The sequence below is a fragment of the Helicoverpa zea genome, chromosome 11 (assembly GCF_022581195.2).
Source record: "Helicoverpa zea isolate HzStark_Cry1AcR chromosome 11, ilHelZeax1.1, whole genome shotgun sequence".
In the NCBI taxonomy this organism is placed as follows: Eukaryota; Metazoa; Arthropoda; class Insecta; order Lepidoptera; family Noctuidae; genus Helicoverpa; species Helicoverpa zea.
The window spans coordinates 9,360,808-9,384,696 of NC_061462.1; the positions used below are offsets into that span (position 1 = coordinate 9,360,808).

Consider the following 23,889-nt stretch of genomic DNA (forward strand, 5'->3'; position numbering starts at 1 on the left):
AATATAGCGGTGTACCACCATCACATTATACTTAATCCAAAATTAAACGCACCCAGCGTATAATTAATAATGTAAGAACAACATTAAAAGATTGTGTTTTCCCAGGGCGTCGGTTTTCTCAAAGTGCCCAGGGCTCGGGGCGTTTCTTTTGAGACTTAATGAGAGTCATGCTCGAAGGGATGCTCTGCCTAATTCAGTTTGCTTTGAGTGTGATGCGTGCACGAGCAAGCCACACGCACGCTGTGATCGCTCATGCAGACAAACTCAAATGTTTCTCGTGAGATATTTTATAATTTTAACTGTTATTTGCAAATAAAACAACGAACAATCTTATTTCATATTTTATTTCAGAAATATTGTTAGATAATACTAGCTAATTAACGTTATGTTAGTAATGCACAAAATCGATTACGGCTCGCCACATCCAAGCAAAATTTTGAATTGTGGTCGATTTTGCGCACCTCTTATATTTTAGTTTTATAAATAACTATTTTACAGAAATATAATTTTGCCCTATTTCACTCAAGCACATACAGAACCCGTTTACATTATTTATTATTCAGATTAAGCTACGTTTAAGTCTGTCAGTGTTGACTAGATGCATTCAAACCTAGTCCGAGCCATGTTACAATAGACGATTTACAGAACTGTTACACTTCATAAGTTTACAATCTTAGAGGAAATAATGATATCTACAACGATATGAGCTTCGCAAAGTTTAAGACGCAAAATGGTTTCGTTAAAAATATGATATGATTATTTCTTCAATGAAATTCAAATATTTACAACATGTTTTCATACCAAACTTAATACCTATAAACTGGGATAATGTCTTACCGATAAATTTTGTCATCGTGAGGTGGCAAGCTTATAAAATATGGCGCCGGAGGGGGCGGGGCCAAGTACCTAACCGACCCTGGTCCAGACTGCACTTTATGAGGCAAGGTCGCGTTAGATAATGACGGTGGGGGCAAGGTACCTGCGTAACCAGGCCACGGAGGTCCCCACATCGGAGGACCGCCGGCAGTGGGACTGCTGGCCAGCGGACCGCCTCTATACGATGTCGATGTCATCCTCAATCGTACAATACAAATCGCTACGATCAAAATAGCGATAAATGCAACCACCCCACCGACAATCCCTATTATGAGGTTGTCATCGTTATTCGATGTTGCTACACCAACTACTGGAGCTCCTTTAGGTTCCCCAGTTACTTTTGGGCGATCATGAGAAGGTGCCACTGACCAAATAATGTCAGGCTCTGAGGACGTACGGACTAACCGTGGAGTGGGGGTGGTAGGAATACTGCTAGAAGTAGCGGTAGTCCTACGCCTAGTTTCACATGTCAATTCATCGTCCCCTATTTCCACTAACAAAAATCCGGACAAGTGATCAGGAGATTCGCACCTCACATCCATCACTCCTACATTAGGCAGCCATCTTCTTAGAGCCCGGGCATTACAATCGCAACGAATCGGATTAGTGTCTAAGCCAAACATTGAAAGGTCCGCCCGGCGGTCGTCTAAAGATACTAAAAGTTGTGGCTGTAAAGTTGTCAATTGACTTCCAGCTACATCAATAGTAATTTGCGAAGATCTTGGCAGGGGGAAGAGCAATGCGGGAGGTAAACTTGTAATAGAAGTGTTTCTGAACTTTACGGTAATTGAAGGAGCCTTTAACCCGGCTAGAACTCCTGAAGACACCGTTTTGAGACGAGAACCTCTAATACCTAATTCTTCCAATCGCGGATGTAATGTGGTATGTAACTGATCAGCACCAATTGTAGTGTCTTTTACTTCTACATCTAATTTCTCAAGCGCTAATAAATACTGAAGCGCACCTTGAACATCAAAGTACCCTAATCTAGGGTAACCATAAGCTCTAAGTTCGACTAAATTAGGTAGTGCTCTAAATGCATTTTTCTCTATTCTTGTACATTTTTCCAAATTACCTATATCTAAAACTCTAAGAGACGAAAGATTCTCAAAATTACCATCCATAATCATCACCATTGGGTTGCCAGAAATATTAAGTCGCAAAAGGTTTTTAAGCTTGGGCCAAGCCACAGCCAGCGAGCCAGTGACGTCGGTAATTTGATTTTGCGAAAGGTCCAGTGATTCCAGTAATGTTGTTCGAGTAAAAGTCTTCTCCGACAACTTGCTAATATTATTGTACGACAAATTCAAGTTGTGCAAAAATGGCGTTTCGAGTTGTCCAAATGATTGGATTCCTGTACCAGCGAGATTTAAATCTCTCACTGTTTTAGGTTCTGTTAAAACGTTGTTTATTGTTTTCTCCGATAAAGGATTAAATGATAGATCTAACTTTTTGATATTCACCATAACACTATCCTCGGCTGGAATATCAATTATCTGGTTGTGAGATAAATCGACGGACGATACAAAGAAGTATTGTTTTTGCAAAGCTCTCAATGGAGGATGTTCAAATAAATTGCTACTCAAATCAATATTTTCTAACATGTGGAGTCGCGACCGCTCGAAAATATTTTCCGGCAATTCAGTAAGTAAGTTTCCTCCCAAATTCAATACTTCTAGTCGAATGAGCCCTTCAAACAGTCGATCTCCCAAACGATCGATTTTATTGTTTGACAAGTCTAAATACTGAATCTGTGTTGAATTATGAAAAGCCATTTCGCTTATTGATTCAAGTTCGTTTCTCGCTAGCAAGATAGTCCTTAATTTGGGTAGTCTGGCGAAATCCAGTTCATCTACATTCTTAAGAGCATTACCAGATAAATCAACTAATTCAAGATATTGTAAAGTACTTATAAGTTCTGACGGGAAGAAGTTGAACTTATTGTTGGTAAGAATGATTTCTCTTAAGCGTGGGTGGATTTTAAACGAAGACGGGAACAAGTAACTGAGTTGGTTGTCAGAGAGATCTATAACTTCGAGACTCGTTCCGGTGTTGAAGAACTCCCCCTTAAATGCGTTCAGCTGGTTGCCCTTCAGAGATAAGTATTGGATAGACATTACGTTCACAAACGACGGCGTCCTAATATTCACGATATTATTGTAGGACAAATCTAAATGCGTTAAGTTTCTGAGATTTTTAAATGTATTTTCGGATACTTCTTGCAATAGATTGTTTGATAAATAGATTTGTTGTAAATTCATGTTTTTAGAAAATAAGTTCACTGGAAGAGCTTTTAAGCCAACATTGCTCAAATCAATGCTCGTTAACGCCTGGTTGTGTTGGAATACATTTTGTGGCAACACGCTCATATGTGAGTTCCGACTCACGTTGAGATGAGTTAGGCTCGGAATGAACTGGAACGCATCAACTGGTATTTCAGAAATTTGATTATCCGAGATGTCCAAGAACCAAAGACTGACAAACTTCAACGGCTCGCCGACAAACTCGAGTATCCTATTTTGGCTAAGCGACAGAAATTGGAGAGATTGTTCTAACCCACTAAACACTTCAGCGCTGATTGAGTTAAGGAGGTTACCCGAGAGATCTAAATGGTGTAATGTTTTGAAGTGATCGAACGCGCCTGGGGGTAGTTCTCGGATGACGTTTCTTGACAGGACTAGTGAGGTAACCCTGTCGGATACTGATTTGAGAATGTCACTGGATAGTGCTGTTACTCTGTTGTAGCCTAGATGAACTGATACGAGGCTTGGCAATCGAGAAAGAGCGGTAGCTGGAATTAGTAGAATGTTGTTGTCTCGTAGAAGAAGTGTCTCAAGACTCGTTAGACCGTCGAAGGCGTCATCTTCCACCTGTAATATTAAATGGTAAAAGTAAATACCAATATACTCAAATTAGCCTTATGACATTAGTTAAAATAAATAACACTTACAGTGCGAAGAGCATTGACGCCGACATCCAAGTAGCGCAACTCCGTAAGTCCCACGAAGGTGCCGGGCGCCAACTTCACGAGGTTGTTCCTACTGAGGTCCAGCACTTGCAGGGATACCAGCGAGCTTAGGTGACTGTTGTCTATGGTCTGTAAAGATAAACATAAGGTTATGAATATGTAGTATGTAAATTACAATTTCTTTCGTACATTATTATTTAACGAAAAATTGTGATTTGATATTGATTTTCATCAAAAATAAAATACCTACTTGATTAACATCAATAGAATGGCAAAATATCAATTTAACAAAATACGACTGCGTATAATATAACAGCGAAGTGCATTAAATAACACGACAATTACAACCCAAAACAATAACAATATTTCAAAAACGAAAACAAGCAATATTCCTTTGTCAATAAAGTCGAAAATTGCCCAAATTAACGTTCAATCAGTTATTAACGGCGATATTAGTTCCCGTGTCAAAGGGGTTGATTAACTTGTTAACGAGAAATTACGGTTAGGCAAATTTCTGCAAGATTGACTAGACTCGTGTTATCCAACGGTAATTTGAATAAATTAATGTAGCTTAATTGATATTGAATAGATACTGCGTTGTGGGTGTGTTTTGGAATCGTTTAGAGTATACCTACGCAAATTACATTGGCAGTGTTTCTTTCTTTGAGTCTTTAAAATTGAATTTGTTATGAAAATTCTAGAAATATGACGTCGAATCTTAAAGAAAAGCGCTTTCGCCCATACATATAAAGAACGAACTACTTGACAGTAACTCGATCGTCTCTTAGAAGGTAATTTCTCGTAAAAAAAAAAAAAAAAACATTTTTCATAACAGTTTTAACTTTACGCAACAAAAATCTCGATTGCGACATCAATCTCGAAAATAACGAGGATCGTTTTCAATTTCCAGATCATTACACAAAATAACAATCGCAAACAAACTTCAATTGACTTAGAAAGACTCACCGTGATCATATTGCTCGAGAGGTTCAAGTGTTTCAAAGCTACAAATGATTTCATCGCCACAGTAGGAAAATCCGTGATAAAGTTCTCTGAGAGGTCCAACTTTTCTAAATTCTCTGCGCCTTGGAATACATCGCTGTTGAACTTGGAGAGTCGGTTGCGGCCCAAGTCGAGTGCTAGTAAGTCTGCAAGTCCTATGAATGCTCCCCCTTCGATTGTCGATATCATGTTTCCGTGTAGGTCAATCTCTTCGAACGTTTTTTGCGATAGGAAGGAACCTTGTCGTATTAATGCTGAAAGGAAATTAGTTTGATTGATTAATTGCTGGGATAACAACCTATGTATGAGGAGATAATTCAGTAGTAATAGTCATGAAGTCATCTCCCTGTATTAAATTCTTTAAAATAATTTACGGCAGGCAAAAATTAACGAGTTCTCAAAAGTAAACTAGAACAAACTCCACAACAAACAAAACGATTTAATTAAAACTGCGACATACTGAACGAGGTACACATAACGCGGTCTTTAACTTAAAACTTCTACTAAAACCTCTCATTAATAAACCGAGAATGGTACAACACCTCTTTGCTCCTAATATATGCGTAAGCGACCTCATTTGTAAAGAAATAAAATAAAAAAAAAACTTACCTATTCTATTTTCTCTGAGAGATAGAACTTTCAACGCTTGCGGTCCATTTAAGGAGGATGAAGGCACCGAATTCATGTTATTACGGTCCAAACGTAAGACCTGCGGACAAAATTTATGTTTAGTACGCAAACTTTAAGTTTCGCGTTAACGTTTATTATTGACTTATAGTTCGGAGAAGCATGGACCATTAAAATAGTCTGAACATCGATCTCAATTGAACTTTGGACGGGGTTCATAAAGTCCGTCGAGCGTTTTGGGGTATTAACCCTAGTTTGCTCAGTTGCTCACAATTTCGATACAGTCCATTGGTTCGATTTACAAGATATAGATATCGAGTGAACAAAAACTGAAGATTTCATATTAATGGTATATCTTTTAAGATATTTTATTGCCGTCAATCCAGGTATACTAATAAGTAAAAACCACACAAGATCTTCGCGTTTGGAAAAGAAAGGAAACAGGGACCACACAACACGTCATCTGAATTAGAATTAAAGTATCAATTACCTTTAAAACCTCACAGCCAATCAGAAGTCCTTCTTCCAAGCCTCTGATGCTATTACCGCTCAGATCCAACTCCTCCAACGCTGGTAGATTATGAAGCTCAGCCGTAGAGAATATTGGGTTAAGGTTATCTCCAAGCAAGTTGTCAGACAAGGCCAGTCTGGTAATATTCCCTCGGACTCCCGCCAGAAGTCTGTCTGGTAGTCTTCGTAAACTGTTGTGGGAAAAGTCCAGTTCTTTCAGTGGAAGACCGTAGGATGAGAAGATCTGGAAGGATAAAAATAGAAATGATAACAACAAATTATAGAAATCTAACAAAATAAAAATAATACAGAATTTTAGTTGGAAACAAAAGAATTAAACTGTCGTTTGAAATAATAATGTACATATATCCGTGATATAAATAGTTAAGATTGATTATTGTACAGTAACTTTTGCCACAACGTTGGGGTAAATCAATTAGTTACCATGGTAACATACATTTGACCTTTTTCTATAGACGTCTGTAACTCAGAAAACAAAAGCGCAACAGCTGTTCCTTCTGTATTACTTAGGTACCTACAATAATTAACTAACCGTGAAAGGTCTGATTCATAAGTCAATACTACACCATTGGGCAGTACATAAATATATTATTGTTTTGTTGATATTGTAGGAGATCCAAATAAAGTTAATTAGACTTTATTTAAAAAAATCTCCAATATACAAAAAATAGCTACAATCTTAGGAGCTTTCATAATATAATCGACTGTCATTTGAATATCTTTGGCCGTCGTTACGGGTAGTCCAGTAAGTTTAATCCAGTCTTACCGAGGGGTATTAGATGGCCTAGCCAAGTGGGTTGAGGAGGTCAACTGCATTTGGTTAGACTGGAAGCTGACCCCAACATAGTTGGGAAAAGGACAAGCAGATGATCATCTTAAGATCTTAATCATTCTTTCTTTCTTTTAATGATAATTATGTTTCTAAACAACATAAAAAGCGACCAGTCAAAGAGCGCAAACTTCTTGAATTTTCATCTAAAAAACTAACCATATTTCACATGCATATAGCCGTTTCCACTAGCTTAAAGTTAGTCAAAGTTGATAGCTACTTCTACTTCAATATAGTTCAGAAGACAGACCGTTTCGCTCGAAGGCTGCTAAACTTATGATGTCGAATATATAATCTGGCTGGAGTTGAGAGTAGCCAATGACAATACTATTGGATACTGGACTGGAAGCAACTGTCGAATCGAACATTATGAATTTGAATGAGGTGTATTATTATTAGGTTCTGGAGTTTATGACTGGTTATTATAGTTTAAACTAGCATTTTTATTTATATCCTATTTTTTTGGACAAATGGTCTAGTTTAGGTTGGAACAAATAGTTACTTATCAAATATACATTACAAACATAGTAGAAGTCAAATTATATTATACCTTGAAGTAACTCTGAATAAAACATATGCTAAGGCCTTGAAACGCAAGTACACAAAATATCTGAATATTATTAATATTTTATGTCACCTCGAGAAAGTTATCGTCTCGAAAAATATATCAAACAGAATTCTGATCAAGTGAAGATATTTACATTATGAAACATATTTAGGACTTTGTAAGTAGGTAAGATTAATTAGATGTAACTGTTTATATGTGACAATTAATGTCATGTCATAGTAGGGTTACTATGTACAGTCAGCACCAAAAGTCGATGAACAGAATCAACATGACAAAACACCTGTTCACAATAAAATGCCATAAGTTATAGTCGCAACTAGGAAACAAAATAGACTGTACACCACAAACTTACAAAAGTCGTTAAACACGAGTATTTCAAAAGTATCTGTGCACTAGTATTCCTAAAGTCGCTGTACACCATCAATCCAAATGTCGCTGAACATCATTGTATCAAAAGTCACTAAACAGCAGTAAATACAAAATTAGGTTAACAAAGTATATTTTTAATGTTGCCGTGTGTTAATGTACTTTTGACTCTTATGTTGTTCAGCTACTTTTGGGACAGTACTTGCTTGACCTTAATAATGTATGTTAACACGTTAGTATCTATTTCAATAATTTTAATAATTATTTTGGAAATACACTATTTTGCAAAAAAAGCGGACACCTATGCGAAATCTTAGTTTTAAGGACTTTAAGTGTATTTCAAAGGGTTTTAATGATTGTAGTATGTTTCTAGCATCAAAAGGGTTAGCCAAGCATGCGTGAGAGTGTATTCTAAATTTGAATTTTGTACAATTGCTAAGAAATTGGTTAAACCTTGTTTTGGACTAATTGCTGGCAGAAAGTTCGTCGGTGTTTTGAAAAGTTTTTGAAGTGATTTTCAGAAAACTAATAATGCAGTCTTAATTAATGTACCTTTTTGTTAGATCAAAACATTTTTGAAAAACTATGCGTATTTGTTAAAATTTTCACCTGCTCTAAATGGGCTATACTGATGATTGATGGCAATGTTAAGAGTTTAGGTATTTTAGTGTAAAGCGTTCTTCTGTTTAGATATTATACCCACGTGTTTTAAAATATCGCTTTTTCATAATTAAACACTATTTAGAGGAGTATCAGTACATTGGGCTGCGACAAAACCAATTTAAAGTAAGCAGTGCCGATCGCAACTCGTCTCCTATCGTACTTTGACATTAAAAAATACCAAATTTTGTGATAAATTAACCACATGAAAAATGATGAGGAGAGTTTAAGCTATCTAAAAAGTCTAATTATTGCCGCGTTGAAGCTCTCTATAACTCCATAGGGATCGGGTTACTAAACGATGATTTCGCTGAAAGGGAGTCAAGAATTCAAAGGTATTGACCAAACGTATGTTTCTTAAGAAATGAGCAGATAGCCAATTATTGTTATGATTTAAGCAGGAAAGTGCAGGAAAGCAGTGAGTATTTAATAAGTACTCAGTCAGTGGGATGAAAACACGCTATTTGAACGCTCAGACTCATAGATCTTCGGAGGTCTACGGAGTTTCCCAAGAGACGAGGTTGTTTGAAAATCAGTGATTACGAGACCTTAAGACCTCGTGCTCACAGTCTATGCGCTATTTTCTGTATTTTGTAGAATTTCAAGATTTTTAAAAATGTTAAAGTCCGAAAGGAGACGAGTTGTGATCGGCACTGCTTACTTTAAATTGGTTTTGTCGCAGCCCAATGTACTGATACTCCTCTAAATAGTGTTTAATTATGAAAAAGCGATATTTTAAAACACGTGGGTATAATATCTAAACAGAAGAACGCTTAACACTAAAATACCGAAACTTTTAACATTGCCATCAATCATCAGTATAGCCCATTTAGAGCAGGTGAAAATTTTATCAAATACGCATAGTTTTTCAAAAATGTTTTGATCTAACAAAAAGGTACATTAATTAAGACTGTCTTATCAGTTTTCTGAAAATCACTTCAAAAACTTTTCAAAACGCCGACGAACTTTCTGCCAGCAATTAGTCCAAAACAAGGTTTAACCAATTTCTTAGCAATTGTACAAAATTCAAATTTAGAATACACTCTCACGCATGCTTGGCTAACCCTTTTAATGCTAGAAACATACTACAATCATTAAAACCCTTTGAAATACACGTAAAGTCCTTAAAACTAAGATTTCGCACGGGTGCCCGCTTTTTTTGCAAAAGAGTGTATTTCCAAAATAATTATTAAAATTATTGAAATAGATACTAACGTGTTAACATACATTATTAAGGTCAAGCAAGTACTGTCCCAAAAGTAGCTGAACAACATAAGCGTCAAAAGTACATTAACACACGGCAACATTAAAAATATACTTTGTTAACCTAATTTTGTATTTACTGCTGTTTAGTGACTTTTGATACAATGATGTTCAGCGACATTTGGATTGATGGTGTACAGCGACTTTAGGAATACTAGTGCACAGATACTTTTGAAATACTCGTGTTTAACGACTTTTGTAAGTTTGTGGTGTACAGTCTATTTTGTTTCCTAGTTGCGACTATAACTTATGGCATTTTATTGTGAACAGGTGTTTTGTCATGTTGATTCTGTTCATCGACTTTTGGTGCTGACTGTACCTGAGGTCAAGAAATAACTACCACTGCTTGAAGTTAATGCTCAACAGAAATCATTCGAGAATTAGCTACATATGTCAGTCATTTTGTCCCTAAATTACTAGGCGTCATCAAATGAAATCTTTAGAAAAAATTGTTTCTTTTCTTGGATGAAATCTCAGAAACTTCTGAACTGATTTAAAAATTCTTGGCAAATCAGTATGAGATAGCATATTGATCGAGGAAGGTTTTTTTTTATCCGAGTGCGGGATTTACCAAGTTCCATCGTGTCGCAGGTGAACTAGCTGGCATGAACTGACTAGTCTTAAATAATGATACATTAGGGTTGTTTTCCACTCTCCCACGTCCGTTTTTAATTGTTCATCAACAGAACAGCGGCCCAGCTACTAATGAAGCTACAAATGGCAATTAGTCAGACAGTCGTGCCGTCGACGGTACCGATTAGTAATGTTTGATGTGCACGTAATCGAATTACTGGCACACTCGTGACAGCCTGCCAGTTAATTAAACGTACATACATAATTAACCTATAATGTAAGGTACCGTTGAGATGCCCTCAATCTTTAAGCTAGGTAAGCGTGGGCCAAGGGCGGGTGGTTAACCTTACAGTTCTTTGTAACTGTTTGCCGCCTTAACCCACACCAGGATAAATTGTTGTATCATGTCATACTATCAAGCTTGATCAAATCAAATCAAATCTACATAACTTTGACACAGCGATGATTATAGCTCCGTATTATAGTTCTAACATTGAGCCAAGGAACTTTATTGATAAATCTTGACAATAAGACCTGCAATAATAACTCAAATCAAGGGCATCGTATCTATTGCCCATTTTATTCCAAATATCGATTAGAACCCCTTAAGGAATCTCACAATTTTTCACAAATATTGTTCGAGTGATAAAAGCCTTTGTAAAACAAACAACTTAATAAAATGACTGAAAAAAACCGATTTCCATCAGTAAATACTTACTCAGAATATTTCCTACAAAACTGACTTCTTGAAAACACCTCTTATTATTCATGAAAACTTTCGCAAAATGCTTTCAGGAACTTTATTTAATATAATAGAATCGGCCATTAGACATGCAAAAAGTATTCCGAAGTTGTCCCCGCTCTGGTAGTTTTACAAAAAACTATATACCCAAGTCCTGGTAAGCTGAAGTACTTTTATAAGCGAAAGACATTATATTCATATTAGTTAAGAATCGAGATGTATTAAAAACGGTTCATGAGACTTTAGTTATCCGTTTTTATGGCAGTTTTCTGACAAGAGCTTTAGGACTCGAAGTGTTTATAGCCTTGAGCACTTTTTATTTGGGAACACTGTTATCTTCCAAAAAACATGTTCTTTAAAAAATCTAGTCATATTTTTCGATCATAAACGATGCAGTAATCATTATCAACATCAATATGTTTTTTCTAGGTGGTTAACGACCATTCTATACGCTTTTCAGTTATAGTTCCTACATTGAAACACGATATCGACACAGGATAAAACCTAGGCCATGTGAAACATTATTAATTATCCCACACGAACTTAAAGGATGCCATTTCTCCGAATTATTATCCCATCATCATCCATCATTATCGTTCAGCAAAATTATCGAAAATAGAAAATCAAACGAACTTACCTGTAAGTGACGTTCGATGACTATTAAACGATGTGATTCGCCCGAAGAGATTACACTTATTTACTTGTAGTAGCACGGATATGTGCTGCCATCTTACACTACTTTAGAGCAACCATATTTAAAAAAAAAAAATAATTATGCGCGCTCTAATGTGGGTATCTCATACACGTTTGCCCCTTTGGCCATCGTTAGCCACTATTTCGTGAAAATTTGGGAAGGATCTAAAGGTATTTTGATCAGGGACAGGGAGGGAGTGTAATCTCTTCGGGCGAATCACATCGTTTAATAGTCATCGAACGTCACTTACAGGTAAGTTCGTTTGATTTTCTATTAAACTTCAGTGATTCGCCCTTCGAGATTACACTTATTTACTTGTAGATGTTTAAAGTCTCACGAAATAGGTAAAAAGAGAGGAAACGTTTGGATAGAAAAGTGATAGAAACTACAAAATACATAATCAGATAATGTATTATTGTAATTTAAAAACTTATTTATCAGCATGTAAAGGAAAACAAAGTCATCTTCATTATACGTCGTTGACCGAGGCCATCCTACAAATAGAACGAGCAAAGACATCAGAGGTATCTGCGATCACTTCTCTATTGTAGAACTTTGCGAAGGTTTCAGATCTACCGGTCCAACCTGCGGTTCTTTTTATTATATCTAAGCTCACTCCGAACCTATTGGCGGCAGACGTTGCTGCATGTCTTGTGCTATGTGCACAAAAAATAGACGTGTCTATGCCACTTTCACGAAGGGTGACCTTGATCCAACGACTTAAAGATTGTGAAGTTACATTATTAAACGGTTTCTTAAAACTAATCAATAAGGAATCACAGTTAGATTTTCTCTTTGTTGCTGATACACTTAAATAATGTTCTAAAGTCCTAGCAGGACATATGGAAGGTCTTTCATCGAAATAAGGAAGAATCAATGTTGGCGGCGTACGATTCACCGCCGAGGTTTTGATTTGATCTGTGATGTTAATTACGAACTTTTCATTGTATTTTTTAATGTTAGACAATTTAATTATAGTTCGGCCATTCAGAGAATGCGTTCCTGACACGTCGCGATTGAACTGACGACGTAACTTTGCAATGGCGTTGCAGTTACGATAAAAATATTTTTGCTGGTTGTTTACCGTTTTAACAATTGAGGAGCATTAAAACAACATTATTATATCAATAATCAATGAATGTTATTACGTCGTCAGTTCAATCGCGACGTGTCAGGAACGCATTCTCTGAATGGCCGAACTATAACGACAATGTCTGTACCCGATGTGCAGTTATTAAGGCCAAAAGTGTTGTCAATTTCTTGGACAGTCTCTCAAACGAAAGGTCTGAATTAGGGTACCAAGCACTTAAGTAATCTAAGACAATAGCCGGATCCCATGTAAAAGTATATCTTGGTTGTGGGGTTCGCAATTTGTATACTCCCTTCATAAACCTCGTTACTTGAGGGTCATTCATAATCACTGCATTTAACACAAGTGACAGTGCTGCTTTATTACTATTAATTGAACCATATTTTTGACCCTCTTGAAAAAGAATAACAAAAAAATCTAACACATGAGTAACAGATACATCAAATAAATTCAAATTCCTATCTTGACAGAAGGCGAACCAACGTCTAAAACAAGTATTACACTGTCTAAGTGTACTCTCTGCTAATGACGCTAACATGACGTCGGCAGCAGCAGAAGGAGAACCCTGCCTCAGGAACGCCTGCCTGATAATACTCCGGCAACCAGGGTAAGACTCTCTTGAAGCTTGTGTTCGCGACTGTAAGGGGATGACAACAATTTTGTATTAGATTTTAATTCAATAGGCTCGGTAATCAACAGCTTCCTAAAAAGTGGGTACCAAGGCTGCGTTGGCCAGAGAGGAACCACAACAATACCTTCAGCTTTATCAAAAATGATTTTTTGTAAAACTTTTATTATTAAGCAAAATGGGGGAAATGCATAGAAAAAATAATTAGACCAGGTCAAAGTAAATGCATCCACCTTATATGCTTCGGGATCTTTGTGCCAAGAAACAAATTTCGAACATTTCTTATTCAATCGACTTGCAAACAAATCAATCTCAGGCTGGTTAAATTTTTTGCATATAAAACGATAAGCGTCGTCGGCGAGTTCCCATTCGACGTCAGCATGTATGCGACGAGATTCCGCGTCCGCGATATAGTTGTCACGAGAACTAATATAAGAAGCAAAAACATATAAGCCTCGCTCTTCACACCACTGCCAAATCTTGCGACTGATTGAATTGAGATGGGGATATCGTATACCACCCATCCTATTGATATAAGAAATAGCAGTAGAGTTGTCAATCCGTAAAAGAATCTCACAATTGCTAAAATTTTTGGCAAAAATTTGTAATCCAAAAAATGCTGCTTTCAGCTCTAAATAATTAATATGTTTTGTCAACTCTTCGCTAGACCATTGCCCGCTGGCGGTTCTACCAGAGCAATTCACACCCCAACCAGTTCGAGACGCGTCTGAGTATATTTCCAACTTGTAGTCACCAGATCGGATAGGGCTAGCGCAATGATCAATGTTACGTAACCACCAGTCAAATTCTTCACGTAAGGGCATAGGTAAATTAATGTATTGATTGTAATCATCATTTTGTTTCAAACTCAGATACTTAATTCTTTCAAACTTCTTTGTATAAAGCCAGCCATACTGCGATGCTGGACAAATCGATATTAGCAATCCTATCATATGAGCGAAGTTACGTAACTTGCACCGTTTTAAACTAGAAAAATGCATGAGCTCATCCTTGATCTTTTGTTTCTTTTCTAGAGGAATGCTTATTGTACAATTTTGTGAATCAAACAGAAAACCTAGAAAGATAGCAGTTTGACTGGGTGTACTTACACTCTTTTTTATATTTATTGTAAAACCTAGTGATTGCAACAAGTTTTGAGTAATTTCATAATTTCGTTTACAGTCACTATAGTTCGGCCATTCAGAGAATGCGTTCCTGACACGTCGCGATTGAACTGACGACGTAATAACATTCATTGATTATTGATATAATAATGTTGTTTTAATGCTCCTCAATTGTTAAAACGGTAAACAACCAGCAAAAATATTTTTATCGTAACTGCAACGCCATTGCAAAGTTACGTCGTCAGTTCAATCGCGACGTGTCAGGAACGCATTCTCTGAATGGCCGAACTATACTAGTATTTCCGAATAACAACAAATCATCCAAATAAATGACAGACAATAGCCCCTGATTACGCAGAAATTCCATTACGGGGCGCATGATTTTTGTAAAAACATAGGGTGCTATATTAAGACCAAATGGTAAAACTTGAAATTCATATAGCTTTCCTAACCAATAAAAACGCAAATACTTTCTAGATTCGCAATGAACACTAATTGAAAAATATGCATCTTTAAGGTCAATTGAACACATGTAAGCATGCTTAGACATGAGCCTCATTGCAGTTCTGTAATCTTCAAGTTTAAAATGTGGCGCGGTAATAAACTTATTTAATGATTTTAAATTTAAAATAAATCTATTGGTTCCATTGCTCTTCTTGACAAGAAAGATATTTGATAAAAATTGACCATCACATGGTTCACATAGACTAATGGCGCCAATACTTAAAAGATTCTCAATTTCTTTAGTCATGGCTAACTCATCTGCATTGGATTTGGGAGTGTTTTGTGGATAAATGCTAGACTGAAAGATATCATTTGAAACAGGAATTCGCAAACCATTAACCCAGGATAAGACTACTGGATCATTCGTGATGTGTAACCAATTATAATAGAAATATTTCAATCTACCAGCCTGTACATTAGTGCCGTTCACCTCGGCTAGCGGCGCGAGGGCCGGCTCTGCTGACGTGGAGCACGACGGTCCGTCGCACGGCGCGTTGATGGCTGCTGCTTGCGCCCACCAGCCGTCGGGTTCGGTCTCGCTGGCGCGCGGCGAGGCTGTGACTGCGGCGGTGGCGGGCCCCTCCAGTTTAAAGCCCTTGGAGTTGATCCTTTCGGTTGCAAATTTTTGGGTGGTAACTTCGGCTTAGCAGCCGAAGATTTTAACTCGGAACCTGTTTTTATAATAGCTTTCATAGATTTTAAATTATCTTGAAGATCAGTACCAAATAACATGTGATCACGTTTAAGGTCCTTAACACTATCTTTGATCTCTTTGTTAAGGCACGACAGCAAAAAATTCCTTCTAGTTTGTGTCTCATCATAATGTGCATGACACAAGAGTCTACCGGCATCACTAAGGCATTTTAACATCTGACACTTGAACGTCTCGTCGATGGAAGTAGTTGTCAAAACAGACGTGATTGTATTTGCCAAACTTGTTATGACAACAGACAAAATCTTCTGTTTATCAATCAGAATATCGTCTCTCTTCAAGGCACTTTCATTCACCGCCGCTCTTATTTCAGGATTAAGTGTCGGAGCCTGAGCAACTCTAAGATTATCAGGTACATTATAGGCCTTCAATATCTCATTTTTAGTTTGATCCTTAATACCATTAACTAATATATCAGACCAGCGGCTAGCAATGTCTTTGTGAACATTCACACCGAACTTCTCTTCCCTCACAGGCTCTTCTCCGAGTAAACACAAAATATCAGGTTGTAGGTCTAATTCCTGTATACCTTCCGTAGGCGCATTTTCTAGCGGCGGCGGTATATTTGGCGTGGACGTGGCCACGGGTATAACAACAGAAGTAGGATCAGGTGCGGGAGCAAAAGTTGCCGTCGGTGCGGGCACGGATATACTATTGGTAGCCGAGACGTTTGAATGTGAAGTTTGATTTAATGTAAAATTTACTTCATAAGGGGCTCCTGAAACAATAGTAACAAATTCATGATACAAACTCACGGTTTGTACTCTAGAATTAGGTAGTTATCCGTGTCATCCACATAACTGTAAACATAACTCACGACATAGCCTCCCGGACTATGTTCTAGAGTTTCTGTGCTACCACATATACAGCGATTAACCTTACAGGTTAAACTGAAGTATACTATTGGTTGGTATTAGCCTTGCAGACTAAACTCATAGCACTAGACGGTAAACAAAAAAAAAAAAAAAAAAAAAAACGATTTGTTTGAAAAGTAGGTCAAGGTCACGCTGTCGAAGAGTGTCGTTCGAAATTTAAATATCCATGTATGTACAAACCTCCGTTTTGTGGAGTCTCCTGCGGCGACCCGGGGTATTCGTTATCCGAATATCGATCACGTTCTAAACTTGAAATGGATGCACTGCGGTAACTCCTTTGTTTACGGCGAACTCGAGACATCTTTTTCTCGTATTTTCTGATTTTTCGAGCCAAATACTCTTCTTCGTCGTGGTGTTTTCGTTTTCCCATGATTTAAACACAAAAAACCCACTAAAATATCCAAATAACTAATAACGATAAAAAAATACGTGCGCGATGGCAGCCACACAAAACGTGTATGGGATACCCACATTAGAGCGCGCATAATTATTTTTTTTTTTTTTTTTTTTTTTTAAATATGGTTGCTCTAAAGTAGTGTAAGATGGCAGCACATATCCGTGCTACTACAAGTAAATAAGTGTAATCTCGAAGGGCGAATCACTGAAGTTTAATTACCAAAAATACGCCATTATTTCATACCTACCATAGAGCAGATATGAATCGGTATAAATTCCGTCGCGTATGTTCTGTGACGTCACAATAAGGGCGGCCATGTCAGATAAAACAAATGAGGCGATAAATACGTACACCGCGTTGAAATGGGAAACGCCGCATGATTCCACAAATTGATTGCGCATTTTAATATTAAAGTTTAATTGTGATCTTTAATTATTTAATATGTTTGATTTATGGTTTTTGTCTTAATTGGATGTAAATGGATCTTTGCTTTAATTATTAAGTGTAATTAACACCGTAACATTGTTAAAAGAAATGTTTAACTAACGAATGCATTAAATGATTCTATGTGTGGTCATCATCCACCAAGTAATGCAGAGGTAAAGATTCTTCATGCCAACAAGAATAAACCGTGAGAAATCAATAAGAACAGTTTAGTCGGCCACCAAAAAGGACAAATAAAATCAAACCACAGCAATCACGTCTAAAATAAAAGCAGCACTTTACTAAGTAGTGCAGCTAGCAAATCATGCAATCAGTCCACTCGTTCCGTCCCGTGGCTGCGGTTATCAGATCATGAACGATCGCATGTCATCCCGCAAATAGAAATCCTACGCATACCACGGTAATGCGGACTAATTTGTACCAATTCATCTGGTGTGTTTTGTGGAAATTTTAGCTTAATTTATTGTTGTAATAAGATGTGGAGTGATGTATGTTTTTAGAGAAAGTTTGGGTTGAGTTATGAAAGTGGTCAATCCTTTTTTTTAAGAAATAGCATAACAGATTATGGCTATGCTTTGTTGGTTTTATATTGCAAATCAAGACGTGAAGTTATAGGAAACAATTAAACATTTTTGGCTTCCATACTTATCGTGTCCGTGGCCTTCTAATAATATGGGTGTTTACGTAGCTTCTAAGAATCTGTCTAACGTTACTTCAATATTCTTTCAACAATCTTTCACCCAACAAAATAAATAAAAATAAGCTCTAGATTACACCAGAACTACAAACTAAATGTCAGAACAAAATAGAGTAACATTTTATCGTCGGAAAATGCATTACCTATCCGTTAAGCACACTGCTACAGCAAACACAATTTACAGATCGCGTAATGCAATAGACACGAAAGGTCACAGGGACAAAGCTGTTTTTATCCCTCGGGAGATATTTAGAGGACCAATGGAATAACGTCCCATTTGAAAACAGCAAGGTGGCTTGAATTTAAAACAGATACATGCCCTGATTTCAAAATCTGGACATACTTTGACATTAGCAATTCGACGTGTACGTTTTGCCGACGTGATCTTTCCTATCCAGCTTTTAATTAGTTTAAGAAGAACCGTTCAGAGAATTTGGATTGCAGATAGATTGAAATTGAGCAATCAAATAGATTGGAAGATGAAAGAATCTGATCATTATTATAGACTAGTTTTAACTTTATTGCTGAATCAATTTTTCAGATATTGATAACACAAAAATATATCTCGACCTTTATCTTTTCATATTAAGAAAATAGAGTCTTTAATAGCTTAACTAACCTGTGTAGGCAAAGTCTGCTGCCCAGCGAACCTCTGACTGAACGATATAATAGGAGCTCCATACGGCAGGGTCGGGAAGTCACCAGGGAACACCACCCGGTCGCAGTTCATCAATATCCTCAGCTGCAGAGCCCGGTCTACCTGCACCTTGCACCGGCAGGGGTACCGGAGGTCATCGTTCAGCTCTGAACAGGGCACCCATTGTTGTTGACCCACGATGTACGGGATCGTGAAGAGTAGGAGAAGTAACCGCATTTTTATCTGAAAAGACAAAAAAAAATGTTATACTTTGAAATACATTCGGATTGGATGTTATTGATAGATACCTATGTGAATTAATGCTTCAACGTCGTATCAACGAAAAGCCTAATTTACAAGAAAAAAATACAAAAAAGTTAATCCAATTTTTTACTACCTAATTAAAATTAATAAAATATGTATTGTAATATACGTTTATTGTCCTGTTACTGTATTATAGATAACATATTCACGATATTGTTTGTAATAAATATAGACAAGAGACACAAATTATTTTTATCTCCATGTAAAATAATTAACTGTGAACGAATACATTGTCAAAGAATTCACTCGTAAAAACAAATGCCTCAATAACTTAGTGTAGACTTTTTATTTGAACTTGGAATAGAACCATAGCGGGTCGTTGCTATAAACAAAACACCGATAACCGATAAAAATACAAATCGCTGGAGAGCTGCAAAAATTGTTCGAGGCAATATTATACGATACGGATACATTATTAACCTTTTCTCTCTATAATAAATTATTCAGGAACTACAATAAATCGATTCATCATCAGTTTTAAGAATTTTATTATGATCCTAAAAGCCCTTGGTAACAAATAAATCCTCTAAGCTATACCTGTTTCTTTCGCAACCTCCTTTATCTTAATAAGGTAACCTTTTCAAAAACTTCGTTCCTTCTTAAGCCGACTTAGGGAGTACTAAACAAGTAAAATACTCGTAAACGGGCTTCGCGCCCAAAATTTATGGTCGGGCCTTTATTTATTTCGTTCATAGACAACGCATTAATTTTTATAGGATTAATGTTGAACCACAGAGGAAATTCGACGAAGGTTGTTCGGACATTGTGTCGTGTTTGTGTTAAGACAATAAGACGGTCAAAGACTTTTGTAGCTTGGCTGTCAATTAGTTGTGTTTATACGGTCGTATTGCATTTTTGTGATAAGCCTGACTTCGGTAGTGTTGGTAGCATAGCGTCTGTTTTCAGAAAACGTTTTAATTAATAAGACGCTTTGACGCACCCTATACATAAGTAAAGACTGTGTGGAAACAAAACAAAGTGTAAGTATATTAAATATTTCAATTTACAACTTTAAAACAACACAACTATTATTGCTACCAAAGCCATGTCCGTTTGTTCAATAAACTTCTATAGCTACATGCAATCCTATAAAAAGAAAATTGTGTAACAAACACCGTGCCTAACCCGACTACACTAGGTTCGGTCGGAATAGTAGTAATTTTGTTTCCTCATACGAATGGGCTCAATCTACGTGGCTTATTCCTTTTCCAGCGACTTCCTATGTCGAAATACGCTAGATTTGTTGCAATAATGCGAATTGTAAAGGCACCGACTATGTGACCACAGTGTCTGTTTTAACAGTATTTCAACTACACTTAGAAGAAAATAAACCATATTAGGGAAACATAAGTTCCAAAAAAAAATATAATGTTGAATTAAATATATACCTAATCATTTTTGCTATACGTATATTTCTTATGTCGTTAGAACTGATTACAAGAAAAAAAGTTTCAACAAAAGTCGTGACGTTTTGAAAAGCAATGTTTTCGTAAATCAAACCTGTCAATATAAAAGTTCCGCTCTGTTAGTCTGAGGTTTATTCGTATTTGCACTTCTTTACATTCGTACTGGAGTTTCATGGACTGCAACGAAGACAGTTCTTGGTTCGTTACACTGGTTTCTATCGCAATCAAGATTTCTAGCTTTTCTGCGTTTATCAATGCGATTTGTACTATATTTGTTGTGGCAGCTTCGTTCATTAGTTAACACAGCAACACTTTGAATTGTTTACTTTCAAGTCACGATTTATCAAAATTGTATTCATCATGTCATACACAAAATGTATGTACTTAACTGGTGATTGAGCGCGTCAAAGCATTCATATTTATTTAACACACAATAGTCGAAATAGCTACAATATATTTCGTGATAAAATTCATTTTTATTACATTGTCTGCGAAGTTTTCTGGAAATTGTCTAGACTGCAAGCGATAATTGGATGGTTAACAAGAAAAAGGGTTTTCACTTTTTGTGTGAATATATAAACTAGTCATAAGTTTGAATTTACTTTGACTTTGACGTGGTTCACTCGGCAATTACAACTTTGAAAGTCGCCATTGTTGATTCGTATCATCAGAATTTTCGTTTTCTCATTCGATATTAAATTTATTTTTCTTCAGACAATGAAACTGCAAGGTTTCAAACTCTGGCAATTTTCGTTGTCTGTTAATTGAACAAATTTTCTCATTCTATACATTGTCGAACTCCCAACAGACAATAAATTAATAACTTATATAAAATTTTCCGATACTTCGCTCTACCGCTAACGAGTTGTCGCATGGCACGTCCCCATTGCACACCGTGTCAGACACTGTGGCACACCGTAATAATTTGTCTCAGACACACGGGCGGAGCTCTCAACGTAATATGAGAAATTTGCTCCGTGCTCCGTAGCTGGAAAACGATCATCGTGCGAATTCCGAATGGGTAAATTATTAACGAAGCTCGATTTATGTGAAAAGTTTGTTCGATCGCGTCCGAAACTAGCATAGTTTGTTCGGAACTTCTTCTTCACCGCCATCATCGGCTTCTCATCTCCCCGAACACAGTTTTTGATATATCCGAATATAAATTTCAACCTCCTTTGTTGAAACTTCTTAAACTTTTGATCTTGCGGTAAATAAAAACAAGGATTTATTGAGAGCGCGCCGAATTTCGTGAGAGAGATCCGGCTTATCTGTTTGTGAAAACAATTTCTGTGAAGAAGTTACTTGCGTGTAAACAAACAATTTGGTTAATTAATAAACTTAGGTATATGTACAAGGAGATTAATGACGTTGTAAATAATTAATTACTTGACCTAGTGACAGTACATTGTTATTGTATAATGTTGTGACTATCTTGGTTGGATGGCTATATTAATCACGTGTACTTAGTTATTGTCTGATTGGATTATATGGTTCTTCAATATATCTGCTATTTCATGACCCAAACTAACTCCTATCATAATAAACTAACTAACACAATAAAAGCACAGCCGCAGCATCTTATTCACACTACGTTAACTGAGGCCAGCTATGGAACTATTCTAAAACAAAGTCCATTACTCAGAGCAACGGACAGACAACAAATCTTGCGCGGGGGTCACAGCACAACGACGATGCAACAAATAAACTATGGTTGCGACAATGTCGCCTGCATCGGAATTTTACCCCGAAATTTGGGGTATGTGTACTAAGGATTATAAGTACCCACTACCCATACATATAGTGTCGTATCTACTATTGAATTATTGTGTAGAGAGGACCTTATAAAGCCGTAATAAGAACGAACATATAAGTTTAAATAAGTCAGTAGTCTTTACGTAACGAAGAATTGAATAGCTTCCTCTCCGAGGTGCTATGGAAAAAAAATGGGCAATTGCAATAGATGCAGTGCAATTTTCATGATTTAAAAATGGGTAATCATAAGTGGAGCATAGATGACGTATCAACCGAGTAATAATTCATAAATGTTGCATATTATAGAAATATGTATCACAACAAACTATCCATAATTTTGGCACAGAATAAACCCACAAAACTATTCGCAATAAATTAAAAAGTTAGCAAAACTTTCATACCATCGAGGGTATTCGTATTTCTCTTGAGGAACATTTTAATGTTGGCAACACTTGGTGTGTGCAACATCGCTTGCAACAAATAAAGTGTGTGCTGAGCCAAATCTGCTGGGACAACGCCAAATGGTTGCATTAGGCTAATATTTGATGCACATTATTTAACATACAGGACTAAAGTTTGCGTGCCTTGAGACACTGCAGGCTTGATTTTATTATGATATACTGCATTATAGTGTAGCTGATCTACTAAATATTATTTACAAATTAAAATATGTTGAAGTTAGATGTCAAAGAGAAGTTTTTTAGTTATTTTTTTTTTCTTTCTTTCTGAGTGCCATTTCGTAAGAATTACCCAGAGGTACTTAAGTATTCTCTATCTAACGTTAAAAATTAAGATCATTAAGCTATCGTACACTTATCGTAATAATCACAAGAGTTTTAAATTCAAATTACGTAACTGGTATTTCGTAAGAAACAATTTACAATGCACCAAAAATTAGTAAACGTACTTAATTTACAGATAATTTACAAATGGTTGCTAAGTTCCTTTGCAAGAAAGTTCTATACCACTAAAGACTAAATGCTTCGCGATCCAAACAACGTAGGTACGAAAATGCTCTTACTTAATCTACTTAGAATAGGTGAGTGCCTAATGCAGTTTTCCATCGCACGTGCACCACTAACTTAGCTATTCATGCACCTGACGCTAAATCTAAATTATTTATACCACACTGAGGTTTAACTTGATATAAACTTTAATTAAAAACTTCGTTGCTTACGTGCAGTAGTAATTATCTTCATTCTAATAGCCCACTATGAACTTTGTTAATTTTGGATTTGTTTACAAAAGTGTGGTTAGGAGCAGTGAACCACGAAGGCGTATGGTGCCTTCTTAGTTTAAATAAGGAATATCAGTAGTGCATATGAAAAAGATTTTCGGCACACACACACACCACACACAGTCCAGTTTTCTTTGAGTACCTAATCGGTGAACATACATAAAAAAAAGTCCCGACGAATTGACAACCTCCTCTTTTTTTGAAATCGGTTGAAAATATAATAAAGCATTTTCTTTCGCGAGTGAAATAAGCATTTTTTTTTTTTTAATTCGCCTATGCTGTCCCACTGCTGGGCAAAGGCCTCCCCCAAAGCCTTCCACTTTTCTCTATCCATCGCTGCTTGAGGCCAGTCCGAGAGGA

The 23,889-nt window shown here is 36.6% G+C and overlaps 4 protein-coding genes across 5 annotated transcripts in view; all 4 read right to left on the reverse strand.

The window, feature by feature from the left end:
* Nucleotides 1-328: 328 nt before the first annotated feature.
* Nucleotides 329-23,889, reverse strand: part of LOC124634421 (protein artichoke) — a 125,363-nt gene continuing 101,802 nt past the window's right edge. For both annotated transcript variants that reach the window (XM_047169996.1, XM_047169997.1), the window contains exons 3-8: nucleotides 18,790-19,050; nucleotides 5,964-6,227; nucleotides 5,456-5,555; nucleotides 4,811-5,100; nucleotides 3,827-3,973; nucleotides 329-3,746 (exon numbers count right to left, since the gene is read on the reverse strand). In XM_047169996.1, coding sequence (XP_047025952.1) covers nucleotides 834-3,746; nucleotides 3,827-3,973; nucleotides 4,811-5,100; nucleotides 5,456-5,555; nucleotides 5,964-6,227; nucleotides 18,790-19,044 — 3,969 coding nt within the window. In that variant the 5' untranslated portion in view covers nucleotides 19,045-19,050 and the 3' untranslated portion in view covers nucleotides 329-833. The remainder of the gene's footprint in view (nucleotides 3,747-3,826; nucleotides 3,974-4,810; nucleotides 5,101-5,455; nucleotides 5,556-5,963; nucleotides 6,228-18,789; nucleotides 19,051-23,889) is intronic.
* Nucleotides 12,093-13,327, reverse strand: LOC124634427. The gene is made up of 2 exons (XM_047170003.1): nucleotides 12,903-13,327; nucleotides 12,093-12,673 (listed from the first exon to the last, which is right to left on the reverse strand). The coding sequence occupies exons 1-2, from the start codon at nucleotides 13,325-13,327 to the stop codon at nucleotides 12,169-12,171; spliced, it is 930 nt and encodes a 309-aa protein (XP_047025959.1). The 3' UTR covers nucleotides 12,093-12,168.
* LOC124634424 lies at nucleotides 13,360-15,292 on the reverse strand. The gene is made up of 2 exons (XM_047169999.1): nucleotides 14,834-15,292; nucleotides 13,360-14,604 (listed from the first exon to the last, which is right to left on the reverse strand). Exons 1-2 carry the CDS (start codon nucleotides 15,290-15,292, stop codon nucleotides 13,360-13,362), a joined length of 1,704 nt encoding a protein of 567 aa, XP_047025955.1.
* Nucleotides 15,481-17,347, reverse strand: LOC124634425. The gene is made up of 2 exons (XM_047170000.1): nucleotides 16,813-17,347; nucleotides 15,481-16,475 (listed from the first exon to the last, which is right to left on the reverse strand). The coding sequence occupies exons 1-2, from the start codon at nucleotides 17,000-17,002 to the stop codon at nucleotides 15,481-15,483; spliced, it is 1,185 nt and encodes a 394-aa protein (XP_047025956.1). The 5' UTR covers nucleotides 17,003-17,347.

Excerpts from the sequence above, each read along its gene's own strand:
- LOC124634427 (XM_047170003.1), bottom strand. The coding sequence starts at position 13,327 with ATGTTAGCGTCATTAGCAGAGAGTACACTTAGACAGTGTAATACTTGT. Across the intron at positions 12,674-12,902 it reads CGGGTACAGACATTGTCGTT|AATTAAATTGTCTAACATTA; the intron begins ATAGTTCGGCCA and ends TGGCCGAACTAT.
- LOC124634425 (XM_047170000.1), bottom strand. The coding sequence starts at position 17,002 with ATGGGAAAACGAAAACACCACGACGAAGAAGAGTATTTGGCTCGAAAA. Across the intron at positions 16,476-16,812 it reads GGAGACTCCACAAAACGGAG|GAGCCCCTTATGAAGTAAAT; the intron begins GTTTGTACATAC and ends CTATTGTTTCAG.
- LOC124634424 (XM_047169999.1), bottom strand. The coding sequence starts at position 15,292 with ATGACTAAAGAAATTGAGAATCTTTTAAGTATTGGCGCCATTAGTCTA. Across the intron at positions 14,605-14,833 it reads TGTTATTCGGAAATACTAGT|AGTGACTGTAAACGAAATTA; the intron begins ATAGTTCGGCCA and ends TGGCCGAACTAT.